Genomic DNA, 24,542 nt, shown 5'->3' with positions numbered 1-24,542 from the left:
GTAGATCAGTGGTTCTCAACCTTTTCAGCACAACAGAAAAGTGACCATAATGCGTCAATAATGTGACATTAGGTGGAAACGTGATGGAAAGTGCTGAAAAGGTCTTGGAAGTGGAAAAGATGTGCAGAAAAGGCATTGAAATTTGATGAAGTGGCAAAAATGGGAGGAATGTAGCAAAAATGCATTAATACAAGCAAATATATGGCAAGAAAAAAAGATGAAATTGATGATGCAAATTAAAGTGGCCAAAAACATAAAAAGTGGGAAAAGGGGTTCAAAGTGTCAATATTGGCTTAAAAGTGAGAACAATTAGTTTAAACTGACAAATAATGGGCATGACAAATGATGAACGTGGTTAAATTGACAAAAATAAGCATAATCTAAAATATGGTGAAAAGAGGTTAAAAGTGACAATAATGGGTCAAAATATGTGACATTAGGAGGTGAATTTCTCTATAAAAGCAAGGAATCTCTTATGTCTGTGTGTGTCTGTGAGTTCCTCAAATATCTCTGCGGTTCAGGGACAGACTGACCTGACAGTTTCAACATGGCTGCTGCTTGGTTCCAGCGTGTGCGACGTCAGATTCGTTTGGACTGCAATGACACCGTTAACAAATTGTCTCTCAATAAATGCAAGGAATTTCATAAACGCTTTACAAATTCCATGTGCATCTAAACTGGCTGTTGTGGATTAATGACACTAAACGAGTCTGGACAGAGTCTGTTCCCGTCTGAGGAGATCCGGATCTGCGAGGACAACAAACTGTTGGGTGTTGAACCCCATCTATTCCGATTCCAGTGTCCTTGCTAAAGGCCAAAATATGTGAAAACACAATAGTTATAAGGAGTGTTAAAAAAAAATTGATTCTGCGATATATTGCAATATTATGTCCATATCAATTTTTTTTATTCATTTATTTTTTTTTTTAAACCTTTATTTAACCAGGAAAGTCTTTTCCACTACAGGAGACATTGTAACTGCACAAAGAAGTGCTGAAACCTGGGCATGTTGACCAGCTTGTGTTGTTTAAATAAAATCTAAAAAAAAAGTATTAATTTTCTGCTTTTATTTGTTGTTCTAGACATACAGTATACCTCAGTTAAGTTGCACTAAAGTCAAAGTTGGTTTAAAAGCCACAGACAGATTGTGTGTTATTTTTTTATTTTAAGTTGTTGGCACATGGCATGTTAAAGCCAATGTTTTGAGTGTAAAATATGCCAGTAAAATATATTTCATACATAATGTTCCCATAAAGGTGTACACAGTTACAGATTAGTTGTTTAAGTCATATATTTAAAAAAAAAATTGCAATAATCGTATGGAATCAAATTAGGCTCATAAAGATTTTGTGCGTAAAAAAAATATTTAGACCTGTAAAAACCATTTTGTCTGCAAAGTTGCATTTGTGTGCGTGTGAGAACTTTTCTCTTACAAGTACAAAACCAAATACACAGATGACTTGTGACCCTGATTTAACTGCGTTTGTACATCAGCCAATCAGCACTCAGCTTACTAAACACCATCGGACGGCTTCCCACTGGAAACGCCCACTTCCTCCTTCATTGCACGATGAGCAATGGCGGAGCGGCATAATGCAAGTGAACAGGTGAGTTAAAAAAATCTGTTCACACGGAGTTTGGAAGTGAAGTTTAATTGTTAATTACACCAAAAACAGGGTTTGTGTAGCTTTGAACAAATAAATAAGGACAATTACACTTATAGAACTGCTTTCAAACTAACCACATTTATTGTTATTGAACCCATAAACAAGTAAGAACAAATATATATATATATATATATATATATATATACCAGTGGTTCTACAACTTTTTTGGCTCATGTACCCCCTTTCTCTCATTTCTGAATCCATGTACCCCCTTATGTCCAACTACCACATTTTGCTCAGAATACTATGAAAAAACAACTATAGATCATAATGATGGAAATAATGAGTGATAACACACATTTTAAAGAATCTCATTTTGTAAATAAGTGGAAATAATCAGTATTTAGTGCCTCATGAATAGATTTATTTCTATAGTTATCATTTATGGTCATTTCCCTCCTGATGTGGGACCATGAGAATTATCCTTGTTTTTTCAGTTAGTGTTCTAATCAGTATCATTTCTATCATCATTTTGTGTATTTTCTGTATCAATGTGTGTGTTTCTGGTGTAATTTTGTGTATTTTGTTTTTGTGTGTGGTTGGTATTATCTAAATTATTCCTTCTCAGTCTGTTTCTTGTGTCATTTTGAATGTTTTGTTGTCGTTTTGTGTGTTGCTGGTTTAATTCATTATTATTTTTATGTCTCACGCAAACAAGCATTGTAAGTGGTGGGGCGGCGCCCTAGCGCCCTCTATTGGTGAGACAGTTTAAGCAGCTGCATGCTGGTGGGTTGATGGTCTCCAATGGCAGACTCCCCACATCACCTCACAGGTCACGTGATGTACGGCCCTCCGCCATGATGGAAGAACAAGACACCACAGGAAACGTTTCAGCGCAGCAGAGAGCCCACAGCGATGGTAAACAGCGCTGTGTTTGGGTGTTCTAACACGGCTGGGACACAAGTCTTTTTTCAGGAAATTAAATTAAACTAAGCTAAATTAACTAAATTGTTTTATTTGCATTGATCCAAGTGTGCAGATCTATTTTTTACACAAAAATAAAATAGCTCAGATTCTGAAAAACCAGCATTGCACACACATACTACAGATTAAAGGGCCCATGTTACGATAAATCAACTTTTCTGTGCTTTAAACATCATAAAGTGTTATTAGGGCTTCATACACATGTTCAAAGTGTTTTTTTTTTTTTATTGATTCCCTCAATCATTAGTTCGAGGGTGATTTGCTCCTTTCTTACTACAGGGTGAGCCCAAACACCTCGCTACAATTTGATGACAGTGAAAAATTAGCCTACTTACTGTATTTAACCACATGGAGTTCATTATGAATAAAAGCAGCTTCTTCACAAATCCAGCAACAAACAAACTGGTTGTAAACTTCCAGTTCCTTGAAACTTTTCATGTGGTCCACTGTGTAGGAGCTAGATGTAAAGACGAGGTAGTTCACAATGTCAGGATATGTCACTCCTTGGAAATAAGAGATATCTTCATTCCATTTGTCAACAGAATTGTTGTAGGCGTCATTCCAGCCAATCAGACCCAGTTTCTCCTTGTACTGACTTCTCTCAGCTTCTAGTAGAGTGTCAACATAAAGTAGACGACCTTCGACAATCGTTTAGCACATGGGCTGCTTTCAATAAGTCAAAAAAAAAATAACACGATTATTCAAGTAAACACACCCACGCAGGTGCATCCGTATAGGGCCATCATCACCAAACAGTCCAAGCTGTTCTAAAACATTCTAATGACCCTGATTCATTAGAAACAGCTGTTTAATCAACTCAACAGGTGAAAAACAGCAGCTCTCTGCAGTTGGTTTGTGGACAGTCATGGCTAAGAAGACAAAGGAGCTCAGTGAGGACCTGCAGCTGTGCATTGTGGCTGCGCACAAATCAGGAAAGGTCCATAAGGCCATATCCAAATGTTTTCAAGTTCCAGTGGCTACAGTGCAAAGTATTATTAAAAAACACAAGACGTTCCACACTGTGAAAAATCTTAGCAGACGTGGTCGGAAGACGAAAGTGACATCTGCGCTGGCCAGGAGGATAGTGAGAGAGGTGAACAAGAATCCAAGGATCACCACCAAAGTCATTCTGGTGAATCTGGGCTCTGCTGGTGGCAACATCTCAAGGCAGACAGTCCAACAGACGCTTCACACTGCTGAGTTCCATGGACGCAGACCAAGGAGGACACCACTTCTCCAGATAAGGCACACAAAAGCCTGTTTGATCTTTGCAAAAGCTCATCAGGACAAAGAAGATGACTTCTGGTCCTCTGTTTTATGGTCAGATGAAACAAAAATTGAGTTGTTTGGTCACAATGATGTATCCTTCATTTGGTGTAGAAAAGGAGAAGCCTTCAACCCTAAGAACACTGTCCCCACCCCACTGTCACATATGGTGGTGGAAAACCTAATGTTTTGGGGGTGTTTTTCAGCCAATGGACCAGGGAACCTAATCACAGTAAACAGCATCATGAAAAAAGATGCATACATCAAGATTCTCAACAACATCATCATGTCATCTGCTGAGAAACTTGGCCTTGGCCACCAGTGGACATTTCAGCAGGACAACAACCCAAAACATACAGCAAAACCACAAAAGTGCACGTTTTTGTTTAATGAAGGCCAGTAGGTTTTATTTAATTCCAGCTCCACTGACACCACAGAGATGATCAGATCCTACAGTCACTTCTACATCAGTCTCACGCCTTCGTTAAGTCACGAGTGCAGCGTGCAACGTCATTAATGTGCCTGAAGGAGCTGCTGCTTCTTCTTCGGTGGTGTCGGGGATGATCAAACCCAACCAACTGATACGTTTCACAAAGTGGGATAAAAAAACACTCCAGTTCAAATATAAATATTAACACTGTGTTAGACGTGTTTCCCATGGTGTTTGCTCAACTCAAAGGTGCAGCTGTATGATCCTGAACGACCTCTCGCACACAGACAGTTAACCTCTGAGGTATTTAACATTCTCCAAAGGAATGTTTTTAGAGTTAAGTTTTACTGTTTTTCCCTTTGGGGCAAAATATAAGTTTGACAGTTTAGATTTCTGGTACTTGTCAACATATGTGACATTAGGTGGAAAGGGTTAATAAGTGCTGAACATGTCGTAGAAGTGGAAAAAGATTGCAAATAAGGGATAAATATTTGCTGGGGAAGTGTCAGAAATGGGAGTAATGTAGCAAAAATGCATTAAAAGGAGCAAAAATATGGCCAAAAAGTGATAAAATTACTTTTTGTCAAAAATATGTTAAAATATGGCAAGTTTGGTGTAGTTGCAGAAAGATGGTTAAAAAAAAGCAAAAATTGACTCAAATTGTTAAAAAAAAAAAAAAAAAAAGGATATTCTGAGTTTCTTGAAGGTATCTGGCCACCCCCTCTCCCAGTGTCTTACGACTCCAAATGGGGTCTTGACCACAAAGTTGAGAACCCCCACTTTAGCAGATACTATTATGCGTGTTTTGGTGTGAAAGTTCAACATGGGACGATGACATCACTGACTGAACCATTTAAAGAGAGAGATTATAAATAAAGGTTAAAAAAAGCTCATATCTCAGTTTTGTTTATCCCACTTTGTGAAACACACGCCGCACTAGCTAGCAGACGAGCGTCTTACAGCGCCACAGAGTCCGTAGCTCTGAGGATGTGGTCCACGCTCAGCCTGTCCAAAGGAGTCTGTGACGGGTGAGACAGGATGACGTTTCCCTCTTCGTCCAATAGGAAGTCTCCTCCCATCTGTGAAGGAAGAGCAGAATCCACCCCATCATCATCATCATCTCATTTATAAAAGCAAGAGTTTAAAAATCGTTTAGTGCTTTTAAAAAGGTGATGAAAAAAAAAAATGTAGACAGAGGATAATAAGTTAAAGTATAATGATGTGCAGGTGCTTTACTATTTTTTTTCCATACATTTTTCTACTTGTTTCTCTCTGCGTTTCCCTTTATTCGTTTGTTTCTCTTTATTCGTAATCCATGTATCCTTCATTCTTTGGTTATTCCGTTTGAAATCCAAATCAAAATAACAAACAGTGTGGTTATTTTATTTTACCGATTTAACACCAAAGCAGAAAAATCAAGGAGGAGCCCTGGTAACACGCCCCACCAGGCACGGCGCCAGGGTTTTTTCTCTCCCGGAAGAGTTGAGGCGCCAGGGTTTTTTCTTGCAGGAAAAACTGCGCTCACATGAAGCAGAGGTGACAGGTAGCGAGATAGAAATGGGTAAAAGTTTGTAGAGGCTTCCTGGGAGACGGACTCTTGGTCTTTATTTACTAGAGGAACTCTTTTTTTTCTTAATTATCCATTGCATTGGACTGTTAGTGCAGTGGTTCCCAAACGGCGATGCAAGTCTGGGTGTGCCGTGGCATTTTGTGACAACCATACATTATTATTGCAATATACAACAACACAAAAATAATTATTTTTTCAATTTACTACTTTGTATGCACTCATTTCATAATACAAAGGCAAACTCTATACTTGTATAGTAATATAGCTGTCTTTGTCACATTTTTTTTTGGCCATCAGCCAATCAAGTGTGTTTGTTTTCAGCCAATCATATGGCTTCTTACATTTTCTCCACACTTTTAAACCAATTGCAGAGCTACTGATATGTGTGCGCATGCGCAGTATTCAAACTAGAGTGTGGAGAAAATGTAAGAAGCCACATGATTGGCTGAAAGCAAACACACATGATTGGCTGATGAATCTGTCAATAAGTTTTATCAGCAAATGGTGACGTTCATTGACCCGCGACGTCAGGGCAGTCTCATAATTCACCACACACACACACACACACACACATTTCTCTCACAAATACACAGAGGTTTCACAGCACAGAAGCAGTTTGTAAATGCACATTCAGCAATTTGCATTATCTGTGGATTTATATTACGTGTGCCTCAAAATAATATTTGAAGTAGAGCGTGTGCATTTCAGAATTTATATTACAAGTTTGCATAAAATATATATTTGCAAAACAAAGCATGTGCATTCATGAAAAACCCTGCAAGAGTTGATTCATTATGATACTGTTGTGATTCTATACTAAAGCTACCTTAGCTAAAACAAACTAATCACCAAGAAAGAAAACCCAGACAACAGGATGACCAACAACTACAGGGAAGCTAAAATAACAAAACCCAGCAATAGAAGGTTCAAACAAAACAACAAACAAACCTCCCTACGTCTCAGTGCTCAGCTCTGCTGCCAACCTTAATAATGTCCCTCACTCTGAGTGCAACAGCAACCAGGTGTGCTGCAGCCACTCAGCAAGAGGGAGGGGGGAGACCAGAGGGAGAGAGAACACACAACAGCCTGCCACACAAAGACAACGGGGAACGTTTCTCCCTCCGAGATCAATCAAGGCTCAACATCGTTTTTGGATTTTAAACAGCCATTTATTACCATGTCTTTACATGTCAAATGCCATCAGAAGTAAGAAAATAAAAATTCATTCAACTCGCTTAAAAACACACATTTTACACGTTTGACAAATGAAATACCTCATTAGCTGCATCAACTCCAAGGTAATAAAGCTGAAGTCTAACTAAATATCTTTTTATTAACTTTTCTCAGGTAGGCTATCATCACCTTGTGCCACATGTACTTATTACCCCAGCAACGCAATAAAACGGAACAAAAAAAAAGTTCTGTAATTTCAACCAAAAACGTGAATTACATCTACATGAATTACCTGAATTATTACTTATTTATTGAATATCTCTATGTCCTATTTATTTGTATTTTTAAATGAATATAAAAATGATGAATTGCATTCACGAGAGAATCTCTGACAGCAGCTACAGGGACTTTATTAAGATTTTAAAAATCCTTGAATCTAAAGAATATAAATAACTGTAATTTTTTATCATTAACTATATTTAGAAGAAAAAAAAATTAAATCTAGTAAGATTTTATAAAGTGAAATAGTAAAAAAATGTATATAGCATAATTCAAAATGTATAAAAATTGATATGATTGAACTTAAACATTAGTAATTTCTAAAGAAATTATAAAAATTATATGAAGTATCAAATGATGATGTATTTGATCAATATTTTATTCATTTATTTATTAAAGTTAAATAGTGTAAATGCATAAACAATAACATTAAAACTATACAATTGGGTAAAACAATAGCGGTAACCAATAAAAACTGGATTAACATTGTAAAATTACTTGAAAAATAAAACTTAAAATATCGATTTAAAATTAAAACAATAGGCTGTAAATACCAGTTTGATTTGTTGGATGTAAAATGTGTTTCTCTTTAAAATAAATAAAGCCAGCGTTGACTGATAGTGGCCTAAAGCATGCACGACAGCACCCCTCTAGCACCGACAGAATGGAACAGTCCATACCTGGTAAATATCTTCCATTAGTCGTGGAGGAACATCAGGATAGCCTCTGTTCAGGACCCCGTACTCTGAATAGCGCAGCAGGCAGTCAAAGCCCATCACCTTAGAGTAGGACGAGCCCAGGCCCAGAGTTTTGTAGAGCTGCAGAAAATCCACCAAAAAGGTTAAAAATCACACGTCAGAAACACTCCCGAGGACGCCTCCCCGCTGCCCCTGCCCACCTGTCTCTGCTGGTCCAGAACCAGCTCAAAGCTACTTCCTGTCTGTTGGAGCCAAAGCGCGGCTGCATCCAGACCGTTGAACGACACCACCACAACACGCACGGACCGAGCCTGTAGGAGGCGCTGCAGAGACAAACATCAAATAATCACACGAGCAAAGGTGGCAACATACGATTACACAGATGAATAATTAACCTAACCTCCCCCCCCCCCCCCCCCAAGATAATGTTTTTCTAAGCTTCTACATGAGCTACATGGCTGATTTCTGTTCAGATTGAAGTAGAACACTCAGTGGTTACAGATCATTTGACATTTTTGAAATAAATGATACCGAGTGACAATAAATCATGTTTTAAATACAGAAATCTGTAGTCCACCTAAAACACCTAGAGATTTACATAAAAAATGAAGCCAATTATCATTAACAAAGGCTATAAAATCAAAAACAATTGAATTACTGTATGGACAACAGCTGCAGCAAATGTGTTGATAAACATTAGGCCAAAGATACACATGTTTTTGTACAAAACAGTTCAGGTGGAAGCTCACTTTGCCACAATTGTGCCAAGGTTTTCCACAAGTTTGGAAACAAGTTTGTAACTGTAACATTGGGGTTAAAGACGTTAAACAGAGTAAAAAAAAACTATAAATAGATAAATACTGTAAATCCCGAGGAAACGTAAAAACTTTTTGCAGTCATTATTACATTATGGGGCATGCAAAATACTTATCCTAATAGTTTAATTACATTTTATATAGACACATATTTACACAAACATATTTGTGTATGATACTACTCTCTACATAGAAGCAATAAGCCCTGTAATCCATAAACAATTAATGCACTCTAGTAAGTAAGTAGTTTATTAATGAAGCACTTTTTACAGATAAAATCACAAAGTGCTGTACAGAGTTGTGGTAAAAGTACAAGTGCAACACAATAGAATAAACAACAAGAGTGCATAAATATAAGAACAGCAACATTAAAGGATAAATAAAAATTTAAATCCAGTAACTAAAAGTTTTTCTGTAAAGTGTAGTCTTCAGCAGTTTTTAAAAAGTGTCCACACAGTTGAGCTCCCTGAGAGACTGGTGCAGGTTATTCCAGAGTCTGGGAGCTACAGCCTGGAACACCAGGTCTCCTCTGGTCTTAAATTTAGTTTTTGACCTGAAGACCGAAAGCATCGCCCTGATGAGTAGGGGCACAACAAGTCCGAGATATATTTAGGGGCCTGACCATGTAATGCTCGGAACGTGAGAACTAATATTTTATATTCTATGCAAAACTTAACTGGAAGCCAGTGCAGAGTAGCAAGAATGGGGTGATGTGGGATGTTCTAGAAGCACCAGTTAAAAGTCTGGCAGCAGCGTTCTGAACGATCTGGAGTCTGTTTAGGGTCGACTTATTAAAACAAGTAAAAACAGAATTACAGTAGTCAATACGAGATGATATAAATGCGTGTATGACCAGTTCCAGATCTGATTTTGATAATAGATGCCTCACTTTAGAGATATTTCTCAGGTGGTAAAAACAGTTTTTAGTCAATTGACGACAATGTCCCTCCAAAGACATGGACTGATCAAAAACAACCCCAAGGTTTCTGAGGCTGGTTTTAACAGATGAGTCCAGATCACCAAGAGAGTTTTTAATTAGAGGATGTTTTTATCAGGAGCAATGATCAGAGTTTCTGTTTTGTTTGAATTTATCTGGAGATAATTTGATGACAACCAGTTTTTGATACAGGATATACAGTCTAAGAACTCTGATAAAAAGTGAAACTCAGAGTCATTAAAGGAGCAGTACAACTGGATATCATCAGCATAAAAATGATAAGATACATTTTTAAAACCACGGATCAACCGACCAAGAGGCATTAGATACAATAAAAACAAAACAGGCCCCAGAACAGAGCCCTGGGCTACTCCACATGACAGGTTGACATATTGGACATAACATCGTTAATAGCAACATTAAAGGTTCTTCCATTAATGTAAGAGGTAAACCACTGGAGAACACTATGATTTAATAAAACTGTTACATTATTAGGGGAAAAATATTTTGTCTGCCCTGTTCGAGCCCAAAATGTAACAAGACACAAATTATTATTTTAAAAAATGGAATAAAACCTGAAATGACCAGTTGTAACATTTTGGGTTTTATATAAAAATAAATGTTACATTTTGGGCTCAGCAGTTTTGTTACATTATTGGCCAGATACTTCTATTTTTTTTTTTTTTTTTTTTAAGAACAATTGGGATCTTGTTACATATCGGGCTCTAACAAGCCCACTCACTGTAAAGTTAAAGTAATTTAAAAACATCTAATTATTATTTTTTTAATGTACAGCAAAATGACTCGTTGCATACGTTAAATGTTTGGAGTTAAAATGGTTGAATACTAGGGATGTAACGATTAATCGTAAGGCAGTTAAAAATCGATTCATAGGTATCACGGTTGATATCGATTTTCTGACAATTGAATCGCAGTACTTTTTTTAACCAGCAGAGGGCGCTATCCGGGAGTGTTGGCGGCGGGCGGAGTCTGCTAATACTTTCTTTCTGGCTGCCTTCTACTCTTAAATATGTTAATAAATGATTCATTACCCCTTTAGCACCGAAAGAATATCTATAATATTACTTGAATATCTGTAAAAGTCACGGTTTTCTATTAGCTCTGTCTGCTAGCATAGCTTCTCTTCTTCACTGCAAGATATCTGCATGCCAACCAACCACTGTATTACCAGCGCCCTCTGTTGGTCCAAACAAATATGACGTAAATCAGTGTAATCACGGTTTTTTTTTTTTTATTCCAAAGTCCAATTGTTAAGGCACAAAATACATTTTCAGTTGCACTTTTAAAAGAAAAAGAACTATTATGCAGTTCTGCATAGTTTATTATAGAACCAGAATTTAAATTAATAGGCTTCATTTTCATTTGTATTATTCATTTATTTATTTAATTCAAGATTTATTTTTAGTTAAATTGCATTGTTTTGAATAGTTTATCAAGGAATTCTTTTGACAATGAAAAATAAAAGAAAAATAATACAGTATTTTCTAGTTTTTTTCTCAAAAAAAAAATTGTCTACAGTCCCATTTTGTAAATGAAAAAATCGTGAGAGAATCGTATCGTGAACCCAGTATCGTGAATCGAATCGTATCGGGAGTTGAGTGAATCGTTACATCCCTATTGAATACTGATGAGAACAAACCTGATTGGTCTCCAGCAAGGTCACATGGTCGCGTCACGGCAGTCATGCAACGTGTCTCAGAAGAACAAGCAGCAGCTTCTGACCTGGACTCAGATACTGGCCCAACGTGAGGGTCCTGTAGGTGGACGCAGAGTCAGACGTTAAGCTACATCACATGACCCTAGTTACCCCCACCAGTACCTCCCACTGCGTCCGTCCACCAGTGGCGTGTCAGGACTCAGTCTGTGGGCCGCCTCTTTGGACAGCTGAAGGTCAGTGGTCTGCAGACCCTGGTCCACAGACTCCAGGAACGTGTCCCATTCAGTCTGTGGGACCAAACACTGACTCAGATCCACTTCTCTCTCTCTCTCTCTCTCTCTCACGCACGCACGCACGCACGCACGCGTGTGTGATACAAACCTCCAGCTGCAGGAGTTCCTCCACCTGCTCCCTCACCTCAGCATGACTGCAACACAGAACACACGTGAGAACTACAACTCCAGACCCCCAGGGGGCGCTACAGCAAAACTGGTGAGATTAACTGGCAACATAGTGCTCACACGCTAATGTTTTGGTTTAAGTGGTGATCGTTTTAGTTGGTGAGCAAATTATCATTGGTGCTATAAGTTGCTGCAGAGAGGTCAAATGATATTTTTGATATTTGTACTTGAATTATAGTTAGTTACAATTTACTCCATCTCGCAAGTTTAAAAAACATCAAATCAACTGTATTTACCATTTTCTAACTATTTGTAATTGATATTGCGTTGTACATCGTGATGTTAACTTTAGGCATACATCGTATCGTGACATGTAAATTGTGAATCGTATCATCAGATTCATGACAATGCACAGCCCTAATGTATCGTGTGTAGGGCTGTGACAAGATATCGTGCCACGAGATCTCGCGAGTTTAAACCAGACATTTCTTGTCGCGTTAAAAAAAAAAAATGTCTCGCAATTTTTTTTTTTGTGAGCTAGTCAAACTTCTATTTATGACCTGTGGGGACAGTAATGTGCCTTTGCTATGTCTAGCCTACCAGAACCTAAAGCAAGACAAGGAAAAGAAGAGTAAATTCTAGTTTTAGTTTCATTTTATGGAAGAAGTTGTTCATTAACAGTTAAAAGAACATGGCTGTGTAGTTGCAGCATGTTGTTAAGCTTTGTTTGCACATTTTGCACTCTGTGTTGACAGAGTAGAACTTTCATTTGGTTTTGTACATAATATTGTTTGCACTTGAAAAAAAGAACAAAAATACATTATTTTATTTAGTTTCAATTTGTGGAAGTAGTAGTTCACTGAAAGCTGAGGCTTACATCATGCATGTAAAGAGTTATAATAAAACATTTCAAAATGCATGTGCAACTCAGGTCAATAAAAGTCTGTTGGTCCAGTCATAGATTTTGTCATTGTAGTTTTCTTAAAATCTCATCTCGTTCTCGTGAACCCAATATTGTCTCATCTCGTCTCGTGAGCCGAGTATCGTCACACCCCTAATTGTGTGTATATACAGTTAGGTCCATAATTATTTGGACTGAGACATTTTTTTTTATTTTGGTTCTGTACAGTACCAAAAGGAATTTTAAATTAAAGAACTCAGATGCAGTTGAAGTGCAGACTTTCAGCTTTTATTCAGTGGTTGTAACAAAATATTGCATAAAAACCTGAGAAACTAAAAATTTTTTTAAACACAATCCCTTTTTTTCCAGTGGCTCAAAAGTAACTGGACAAACTAAATAACAAGATAAAATGTTATTTTCTAATACTTGATTGAAAACCCTTTGTTGCCAATGATTGCCTGAAGTCTTGAACTCATGGACATCACCAGACGCTGGGTTTCCTCCTTTTTAATGTCTTTCTTCTTGAAGTTTAGTCATTATCAGGTAAAATGCATACTCAATTGGGATCAAGTGACTGACTTGACCATTCAAGAATATTTCACTTCTTTGCTTTAATAAAGTCCTGGGTTGCTTTGGCTGTATGTTTAAGGTCATTGTCCATCTGTATTATGAAATGCCGCCCAATCAATGCGGCTGGATTTGAGCAGACAGTATGTCCCTGAACACCTCAGAATCCATCTGACTGGTTCTGTCCCGTGTCCCATCATCAATAAACCCCAGTGACCCAGTGCCACTAGCAGCCATGCATGTCCAACCACCACACTGCCTCCACCATGTTTTACACATGGAGCTTTGGATCATGAGCTGTACCACACCTTCTCCATACTTTTATCTTACCATCATTCTGGTAGAGGTTGATCTTAGTTTAATTTTTTATTTTTATTGAGCAAAGTCCAATAGTCTTTCTATTCTTGAGGCTTGTGAATGTCTGGCACCGTGCAGTGAACCCTCTGTATTTACACTCATATAGTTTTATGTAGACCTTGACAATGACACGCCTACCTCCTGGAGAGGGTTTTTAAACTTGGTTGGCTGTTGTGAAGATGTTTCTCTTCACCATGGAAATGATTCTACAATCATCCACCACTGCTGTCTACATCCAGGTTTTTTTGCTTTGCCAAGTTCACCAGTGCTTGCTTTCTTTTTCAGAATGTACAAAACTGTAGATTTAGCCACTCCTAATATTGTAGCTATTTCATTAATGGTTTTTTTCTGTTTTCGTAGCTTAAGAATGTCTTGTTTCACCTGCATGGAGAGTTCCTTTGACCACATGTTGTCTTCACAGCAAAATCTTACAAAAACAAGCACCACACCTCAAATCAACTCCAGGGCTTTTGTAAGTTTAATTGGTGATGACATAATGAAGTAATTGCTCATACCTGCCCATGAAATGGCTTTAGAGTCAATTGTCCAATTATTTTTGGTCCCTTTTTAAACAGGGTAGCACATGTTAAGGTGCTGAAACTCCTAAACCTTCATTCATTCATTCTGAATGTGGACACCCTCATATGAAAGCTGAGAGTCTGCACTTTATGTCCATTATGTCACATAATAGGAAAATGTTTCATTATACAGGTAACAAAACAAAACTTGTGTCCGTGTCCATATAGATATGGACCTAACTCATATATTGATTAAAGGCGTCACAACGTATATATATATATACGTTGTGACGCCTTTAATCAAGCAGATTTTAAAAGGCTTTGATGACTTAAAGGAAAAAAGTTCCAGTGCTCTTTGATAACTTAGAGTAAAGGTTTCAAAGAAACTCATCGTGCTGGTGGTGAGAAAATCACTGATCTGCTTCCTTTTAAAATCTGCTTGATTAAAGGCGTCACAACGCTTTGGTGGAATCTTTGAACCTTTATTTTCCATAATGTTATGTGTATAATGCATATGTATTTAGTCAGGATTAGTTTCCAGGAAACTTTGAGCTGCTTGTGCAAAAAAAAAAAAAATCTCCTTTTCTTCCTAAATCATCTTATGGATGCAAAAACTTGAGGTAGGGTTCTAATCGAGTTTATTTGTTCCAATGCTTTGATGGACCACCCTAATACAGTGTGTGTGTATATATATATATATATATATATACACACATCTGTCAATCACTAATATATATATATATATATTAGTGATTGACAGATTCGTCAGCCGGCCGATTTTTGTGTGTTTCATGTGTATCGGCATCGGCGATGCGTGCTGCTGCGTTCGCCGACCCGCCTTATATACTGAGCGGCCGCCACAGGCTGCTCCGTGTTGCTGGAGACAGAGGCTCCAGAGCCCCTCCCCCCACTAGCAGAGCGTGAAGGAAGCTCTTCAACCCCAACGGCAAGTTTTAAACTCTTTTAACTGTTTTACTTAGCATTGTTCCGTTTTGTCGTCGCAGTTGTATTTAACAAGCAGCTGGCTGGAGGTTTGGCATTTGTGTTTCGCTCTCCCTCCCTCACTGCTTCTCACTCAGCACAATGTTGAGAAGGAGAGTTTGAACAGTTTGTTGCTTAATGCGCATCTGACATCACGTTATTTTCCTCTGCTAATTTATGTTCTGGAGTTGTGTTGGAATGGACTATTATTCATATTTTTTGTGTTTAATACTATAATTATATATCGTTATACTCAATAATCCTGTTAATAAAATATCTTCAGTCAGGCCAACTTTTGTCAAAGCTATTTTCAGGACAAGGACGAACAGTTCTTTCATAATATTTCACGATGTCTCTATTTTTTTTTTTTTACTTGTTCTTGTTTTACATCACCTGTTTTTATTTGTTAAATATTTTTACTTGGTGCCATTCTACCTCCCCTTTGTTAATTTCAATAACTGTTCCTTTTTTCTTTATTTGAGACGTGCAACATTTGTTATCACCACTGTGTAATTTTATGATGTAAATTGAGGGAGCAAAAGTAGTATGAGCTCCAAATATCAGCTCAATAAAATCTTAGTCTGTATCGGTCATCGGCTAAGGTTGATGGGAAAAAAAAAAAAAATCAGCATCGGCCCTAAAAAAAAAAAATCCATATAAGTTGATCTCTAATACAGTATATATATATATATATACACACATGTGTATAGGGACACGGACAAGTTTTGTTTTGTTACCTGTATAATGAAACATTTTCCTATTATGTGACATAATGGACAGAAAGTACAGACTCAGCTTTCACACATTCAGAATGAATGAAGGTTTAGGAGTTTCAGCACCTTAACATGTGCTACCCTGTTCAAAAAGGGACTAAAAGTAATTGGACAATTGACTCTAAAGCCATTTCATGGGCAGGTATGAGCAATTCCTTCATTATGTCATCACCAATTAAACTTACAAAAGCCCTGGAGTTGATTTGAGGTGTGGTGCTTGTATTTGTAAGATTTTGCTGTGAAGACAACATGTGGTCAAAGGAACTCTCCATGCAGGTGAAACAAGACATTTTTAAGCTATGAAAACAGAAAAAAAAAACATTTGCAAAATAGCTACAATATTAGGAGTGGCTAAATCTACAGTTTTGTACATTCTGAAAAAGAAAGAAAGCACTGGTGAACTTGGCAACGCAAAAAAACCTGGATGTAGACAGCAGTGGTGGATGATTGTAGAATCATTTCCATGGTGAAGAGAAACATCTTCACAACAGCCAACCAAGTTTAAAAACCCTCTCCAGGAGGTAGGCGTGTCATTGTCAAGGTCTACCATAAAGATAAAACTATATGAGTGTAAATACAGAGGGTTCACTACACGGTGCCAGACACTCACAAGCCTCAAGAATAGAAAGACTATTGGACTTTGCTCAATAAAAATAAAAAATTAAACTAAGATCAACCTCTACCAGAATGATGTAAGATAAAAGTATGGAGAAGGTGTGGTACAGCTCATGATCCAAAGCTCCATGTGTAAAACATGGTGGAGGCAGTGTGGTGGTTGGACATGCATGGCTGCTAGTGGCACTGGGTCACTGGGGTTTATTGATGATGGGACACAGGACAGAACCAGTCAGATGGATTCTGAGGTGTTCAGGGACATACTGTCTGCTCAAATCCAGCCGCATTGATTGGGCGGCGTTTCATAATACAGATGGACAATGACCTTAAACATACAGCCAAAGCAACCCAGGACTTTATTAAAGCAAAGAAGTGAAATATTCTTGAATGGTCAAGTCAGTCACTTGATCCCAATTGAGTATGCATTTTACCTGATAAAGACTAAACTTCAAGAAGAAAGACATTAAAAAGGAGGAAACCCAGCGTCTGGTGATGTCCATGAGTTCAAGACTTCAGGCAATCATTGGCAACAAAGGGTTTTCAATCAAGTATTAGAAAATAACATTTTATCTTGTTATTTAGTTTGTCCAGTTACTTTTGAGCCACTGGAAAAAAGGGATTGTGTTTAAAAATTGTTTTAGTTTCTCAGGTTACTGTAGCTACTGCACAAAACCAAAATAAAAAAAAAATGTCTCAGTCCAAATAATTATGGACCTAACTGTATATACACACAATTAGGGGTGTGACGATACTTGGCTGACCAGACCAGATGAGACACAATTTTGGGTTCACGAGAACGAGATGAGATTTTAAGAAAACTACAATGACAAAATCTATGACTGGACCAACAGACTTTTATTGAACTGAGTTGCACATGCATTTTGAAATGTTTTATTATAACTCTTTACATGCATGATGTAAGCCTCAGCTTTCAGTGAACTACTACTTCCACAAATTGAAACTAAATAAAATAATATATTTCTTTCTTTTTTTCAAGTGCAAACAATATTATGTACAAAACCAAATGAAAGTTCTACTCTGTCAACACAGAGTGCAAAGACATTGTCAGTGGCTGCAGGATGTTCTAAGTCAGTGTTTTTCAATCTTTTTTAAGCCACAGTACATCTTTTTATCAAAAAAAATCCTAAGGCAAACCATCAACCGAAAATGTAAAAAAAAAAAAAGAAAAAAAAACAACTTTGTAGCCTATATTAACAATATACAGTCATTCTTATCAAAGTGTCTGGAATAGCAATCAAATAAACACAAATAAAAAATTTTTTTTAAATTTCATATTTCTTTTCTCTAGTAAAAACTGCAATTAACAATCTGCAATCTGTGTTTTTAGGGAATCAAATGGAACATGAAATAACAAAGGTATTAAAAACAAAAACTCTCTTCATACCTCTTAAATGAAATCTAAATAGCACAAATAAATCATAATTACATTAACACCTGGAAAATAGATCAGTCCACGTCACATGATTTTACATGCGCGCCACTATACGTTATACAATAAGCTTTCCGTAAATGGTTGGGTTTTACACCCTCGCCCACACATGGAGGTGGTACACAGGAGAGCAGCAGATGAGATGAGTAGTAGACATCGAGTGTGTCACGGTACAGTGGTTGAAAACGCTGTTCTAGGTAATATTTTTATGCAAATTTCAGTTAGTTTTTTGCAGAACAAAACCATAATTTTTTCTAATGTGCCTTTTTAAATTTTTCATCTGGCTCACTGTGTTTTAGTGTGGAGCAATTGTCTTGCGCAACCTTTAAAAATGAATTCGTTTGCATAGAATTTGGAGCCATATAATTTTGCAAGATATGAAACCAAATGCAAGGTTTGAACCTAAAATTTTTTTAGACTATGCCAACACATATACTGTGTGTGTGTGTATATATATATATATATATTATATGTGTGTGTGTGTTTTATGAGTAAGTGCAAACTAGAAGACAATAATATTGAAATTGCTCTGTCCCTCCCCCAACCCAAAATGTGTGGCCCCGTGAGATCAAACCATTCCTCCATATTTGGCCCCTGAGCAAAAATTACATCATGCTTTAAAACTCTGAGTGTGTTTGAGAAAAGTCATAAAAACATATAAGAGCTGCAACGTTATCCATTTATAGGGTTTTATTCTTCATCGTATCTGTTAAATCAGGGGTTCTCAACCTTGGGTTCGGGAGACACTGGACACTGCAAGAAGATTGTTTTAACATTTTGAGCCAATTTTTGCTTATTTTTACCCTTTTTGCTACGACACCTGATTTGCCATATTTTAACCTATTTATCACTTTTTTGTTCTTTTTAACGCATTTTTGCTACATTACTCCATCAAATTTTAATGACTTCAGCACATTTCTTTTACACTTATAAACCTTTTCCCCACTTCAAAAAGTACCTAAACACTTACTTGTTAGAGCAAGTATTCTAGTCCAATCTGACCTAGCATTGTGTTTTGTTACACTTTATACTAGATTACGTTCTCTTATACTTGCCATATTTTAACCTATTTTCATCACTTTCTTACTCCTTATAATTCATTTTTCTTACATTACTTTTATTTCTGCCACGTCTCCATCACATGTTAATGCATTTTGTGCAAATTCTTGGCACTTAAACTCGTTCCACCACTTTATGTCACACATGTTGATCCATGATTGTCACTTAACCCCTTCTCACCATATTTCATGCTTATTTTTTTAACCACATTCACAATTTGTCATGCTCATTTTTTGCCAGTTTAAACTAAATGTTCCAATGTTGACACTTTTAACCCTTTTTACCACTTTTCCATCCTTTTTTGGCCACTCTAATCTGCAACTTTTAACCAATTTCTGGGGTTTTTAAAATCCCAAATCAACACCTTTTCCACCGTTTTTGTCACTTTTAACCCATTTTCACTACATTTTATGTTTATTTTTGCCAATTTATACAAATTTCCCCCCCACCCCAAAAAAAAAAAAAAAAAAAAAAAAAAATCTAATTGCACCATCTTTTCCACCATTTTTGGTCATTTTTAACCCATTTAATTTCTGATTAAAACTAGGATTTATATCTTTAAGATGACTATATATTATGAAGCAACAGTGGATATTATTCGGATGAATAAATGAAGAGATGTCCAGAAATAAAACAGTATTTGGCAAAAAAGAAAAAGTAGATGCCGTCGCTGCGCGCCAGTGACACGCGACACCATCCATCCCCCCCCAAAGAATTTGGCAAAAATTACGCTATATAGTGGCTTTTGGTGCATTACATTAGATAATGTTTAATTTAGTTGAATTCAGTAATGTTGTGAATGTTAAGATTTATCATATTACTGGGGAAATGTTTAGAGAGAATGTGTTTCTCTTCAGTTGCAGCCACCAGATATTAGGTTTGACCAGCAGAGGGCACTGGTAACCCAGTGTTTGGCTGGGATGCAGCTATTCTGCATAGTGAAAAAGAGATGCTACGCGCTAGCGGACAGAGCTAATAGAAAAACGTGATTTGACAGATATTCACGTCATATTACAGATATTCTTTCAGTGCTAAAGGGGTAAGGAATCATTTATGAACATGTTTAAGAGTAGAAGGCGGACAGAAAGAAAGTAGTAGGCCATTCCGCCCGCCGCCTACGCTCCTGGACATCCCTGAATGTCGTTATCACAGATCCATAGAACAATGGACCATCATTTGACCCGGGGTCAACAATCTCTGGGACCTTTATTTTGGGGGTCGTGGACTGAAAAGGTTGAGAACCAACATGTTAAACTGATTGCGATATTAATAATTAACACTTACTGATAAAGTTTCTGCCACACCGCCTCCGCCTCACTTCGATTTCTCACCCCGATGCTGATCAAACACAATCAATCATTAATAAGCTGTTCATATCCCAATAAAACCATAAAGAATGGAGGGACTTGTTCTCGTCACCTTTTGTAGAAGTCGGTCCCCGCTGTGATCAAACCGAACAAGGTCGTGATTTTATGAGGAACAAATTCTTTCAGAGATGCTGCGTAGACGGAACAAAAGGATCATTGTTGGTTAATTAGAGCTGTAACCAACGGCATGAACGGGATTATTTCTCAACACCTTCATACCCAGCAGGCTTAGAGTAAAGTTCACCCCACACTCAACTACAGGCTTGGAACACAACATCGGGATTTGATCAGACTTTCCCTGAATTAATAACACTGTTTGGAAACAGCCTCAAAACTGGGCAAATATAAAATAAAAAAAACAAGCACCAAATTTCACTGATTTTTTATCAAATTTAAGCTCAACACTCAGAAGGAAACAGCTTTAATTCTGCAGACGAAACGTTGCATTAACTCTTCAGCCCTGGGAATTAAAATAACACAATTTTATAAGTATACTTAAAAGTACCTACATTTCACTTCAACTTATGTTCAATTTCCTACTTTCCCTAATGTTTTTAAAATAATGATTCAAAAGACTAAAAAGCCAATGTACCAGTTATTATGGTATGGAAGCATAAAAATAATGTTTAAATGAGAACTATAAAATTCACTAAAACTAAAAAAAAATTAAAAGTAGTTTAAAGATGCCTGAACCATAAGGAAATGAAAATTAAGTATGTTTACATTTTCAAATGTCAGAGTAAAATAACTTCGATAATAAAACAGGTATGTTTTTTTCAGAATTGAAGAATTAATAGGACATTAAATTTACATTTAGAAAAAGTCAAATTTATTTTTAGCAACAATTTAAAGTTTGAATATGGATTTTTGAGTCATAATGGGTTTTAAAAAAAATTTGTCACAAAATATGTAATATGTACAGACCTTAGGGAAAAATAAATCTAATTTGACAGAAATTGTAATTTTAAAGTCTTTAAAAACTTAAAAAGGAAAAAAAAAAAAAAAAAAAAACTTCTCTCAGGTAATTAAAGACTAACTTTTGTTTTAATGCCAAAAATTTAGGCGACACAGACACATTTTAACAATTTGTCTTAAGTCTTTAAAAACTAATATATACATTAAAAAAATTATACAAAAACCTTTTTTTTTAAAAAAAAAAAGTAATTAAAGACAAACTTGTTATTTTAACGCCAAACTTTAGACTACATAAAGACACCTTTTAAAACAAACTTTGTTTAAAATTTTAGTTTAAGTGTTTAAAAACTGAAAACATTAATATATTTAGTTATTTATACAAAAAACATTTTTTCTCAAGTGATTAAATACTTACATGAAGACACATTTTAACAAACAAACTTTGTTTAAAAATGTATCTTGAAATTATTTTTTATATATATACACATATATACATACACACATACAAGTATTTTCTCAGGGTAATTAAAGACTAATTTGTGTTTTAATGCCAAAAATTTAGGCTACACAGAGACACATTTTAACAAGCAAATTTATCTTAAAAGTCTTTAAAAACTAATATATACATTAAAAAAAATACACAAAAACGTTTTTTTAAAAAAAAAAAAAAAAAAAAAAAAGTAATTAAAGAATAACTTGTGTTATTTTAATGCCAAACTTTAGACTACATAAAGACACCTTTTAAAACAAACTTTGTTTAAAAATGTATTTTAAAGTTATTTAATATATATATAAAATTACTTACAATTTTTTTTTCTCAGATAATTAAAGACTAACTCGTGTTATTCTAATGCCGAACTTTAGGCTAACTAGAGACACAGTATAAAAACAAACTAACTTTGTTTAAAAAGTGGTTTCCTGGTATTTTATATATAAAAGTTTGTTAAAATGCCTGTTTTTTAAACGGAGCTCGTCACGTGTCTGTCCTCACCTGCTGCTTCCTGTTTGGCGTTCTGCAGGATGACTCTGCTCAGGCTGACCAACAGATTCAGAGCAGCTTTCAGGTTCTCCTCCACCTGGGCTTCGTCCTCAGCCATGACACCGGTCTGTTGCGACCAGTACACGACCTGGGAACCAGTGACAGCCACAGAACGCCAGCGTGCCCTCAAATACCATAGCGACAGCCTGAGCAACACGTGTCTGAGTCACGTGGTCACACCGCCCCGCCCCTCACAGGCTTGTTCTCTGGTTCTTAGAGTAAAGTGACATCTAGTGGTGAACAGGAGAATCTACAGAGGTTTATCGTAACAAAAAATAAATAAATAAATCAACGCTAAAAGACACTTAATGACATAAAAATACACAAAACTGAAGCAAAAATAGACACAAATATTCCAGAAAATACAGAAGATGACTACAAACATACACAAAATGACCAAAAAACATGCAAACATTTACAAAAATACTTCAAATATACGTAACATCATACACAAAATGATAACAAAAACACACAAAACATCAAAAATATGCAAAAATACTCCAACTATACACAACGAAATAATGATAACAAAAATGCACGTACAGTTATACACATATGTCGTTAGCAATTATTAAAATGTTTCATATCAAGCTTTCCCACATTTTACCATTGAAAAAAAAAATTAAATCAAGGGGTATACTGACACAAAAAAGTTTAAATCTATATCTAATATATCTTATATCTGCCAAGTTTCAGAAAATGACAAGAGTGAGACTTCAGTGACCTGATGTGTTCCGGTGAAAAAAAATGTCCTTTTTGACCTTACATTTTATTTATAAGCACATTTCAAAAACACTTTACAAGTAAATAAAATTTTTAAAAAAAACTATCAACAATAAAAGTAAATAGAGAAAATACAAAAGCAGGAAGCAGAGGAGCTCTAAATATAATACTGCTTCTCACATTGGATATGAGTATCATCAACTGTAATGCAGATTTCACTTGTTACAAATACACATGTGGCAAATGTAGAAAGAACATCACCATGGCAGTGCCAGGTATGTTCTGACCAATGCTGAGTGAGGGAGTGAGAGCTGAAATGACACACACACACACACACAACTAATAATGCATACTTTTTTTAAATTGTAAATATTTGTTTTATTACTTGTATTTTGTACTATTTTCCTGTTTTCCTAAACTATGATAAAAGCAAACCAAAAACAAATCTCAGTTGTTCTTTTGTATATTTCTCATGTCACACACTCCTCATCAATAAACCTCAGCAAGAACTGAAAAAAGTGGCTCCCCCTCCTGTTGTGCCTTGTGTACATAAAAATATCTGATATTAATATTGGATCAGGACACCACTATATTTTAATAGCCTCGTTTCAACCCATAGAGGACAGTCACTCTTACATTTTTAAAACAAAATATGCCAAATTAAAATATTTTCAATAAAAAGTCAAGAGTTGAAGAAGAATCAGTCAACAACATGACTTCATACCCAAATATATTTGCTTTCAGTTGGTCAGTTTATTGCTAACGTTGCACATTTAGGATGTATTGTCTGCTTATTGGCAGGTGGTAGGACGCTACGCACTGTTAAATCATCACATGTGCTCATGAAACATTTTTGCCACTTCTATTCAATTCATATTTAATATTAATACCTCAACAGAGTTTAAGTATATGACATAACTCTCACCTTGAGTTATTTGGTATGTTTTTTTATTTACATTTTTTGTTTTTTATTGTTCTTAGCCCTGTTTGGATTTTTTATTAAATATTTGTTATGATTATTTTATTGTTTGTTTGTAACTCGTGTGCAGCACTTTGGTTAACTCTTGTTGGCAAAAAAACTAAAAAAAAAACTAAAAGTCCTCAATAAATAAAGTGGTTTGGATTATTAATTATATTTAATCATCAAAATTAAATGTTTCATGTAAATAAATACAATACTAACACGAAAAGGTGCTTCTTCGTAGCAGCCAATCAGCATTCAGAATCTATTACTGTGGATTCTAACCATGACATCAAAGGCAAACACAGGAGTTCTAAAAAGAATCAGACACAACAGTCAGTTCCTTTCTTGCTTTAAACAAAGGTGGACGCTTTTTCTCTCTGCACCATCGACCCATAACTGGAGCTTGTTGCACTTTTTGTCTTGTACTGTCTTTTGTCAGAATCTAACACAAGCCTCTATCCAAAACTGAAATTAT

General features: G+C 36.1%; 1 protein-coding gene across 1 annotated transcript; it reads right to left on the bottom strand.

The window, feature by feature from the left end:
• Window positions 1-4,225: 4,225 nt before the first annotated feature.
• Window positions 4,226-22,533, bottom strand: selenol (selenoprotein L). Its single transcript, XM_028440656.1, has 9 exons — window positions 22,333-22,533; window positions 20,479-20,557; window positions 20,344-20,397; window positions 11,819-11,864; window positions 11,600-11,724; window positions 11,420-11,534; window positions 8,208-8,330; window positions 7,990-8,127; window positions 4,226-5,366 (listed from the first exon to the last, which is right to left on the bottom strand). Exons 1-9 carry the CDS (start codon window positions 22,436-22,438, stop codon window positions 5,244-5,246), a joined length of 909 nt encoding a protein of 302 aa, XP_028296457.1. The 5' UTR covers window positions 22,439-22,533; the 3' UTR covers window positions 4,226-5,243.
• Between the last annotated feature and the right edge of the window lie 2,009 nt (window positions 22,534-24,542).

This window comes from Gouania willdenowi, assembly GCF_900634775.1.
Source record: "Gouania willdenowi chromosome 24 unlocalized genomic scaffold, fGouWil2.1 scaffold_320_arrow_ctg1, whole genome shotgun sequence".
In the NCBI taxonomy this organism is placed as follows: Eukaryota; Metazoa; Chordata; class Actinopteri; order Blenniiformes; family Gobiesocidae; genus Gouania; species Gouania willdenowi.
The sequence above is the reverse complement of the archived record's forward strand: the minus strand, read 5'-3'. Positions and strand labels throughout refer to the sequence as shown.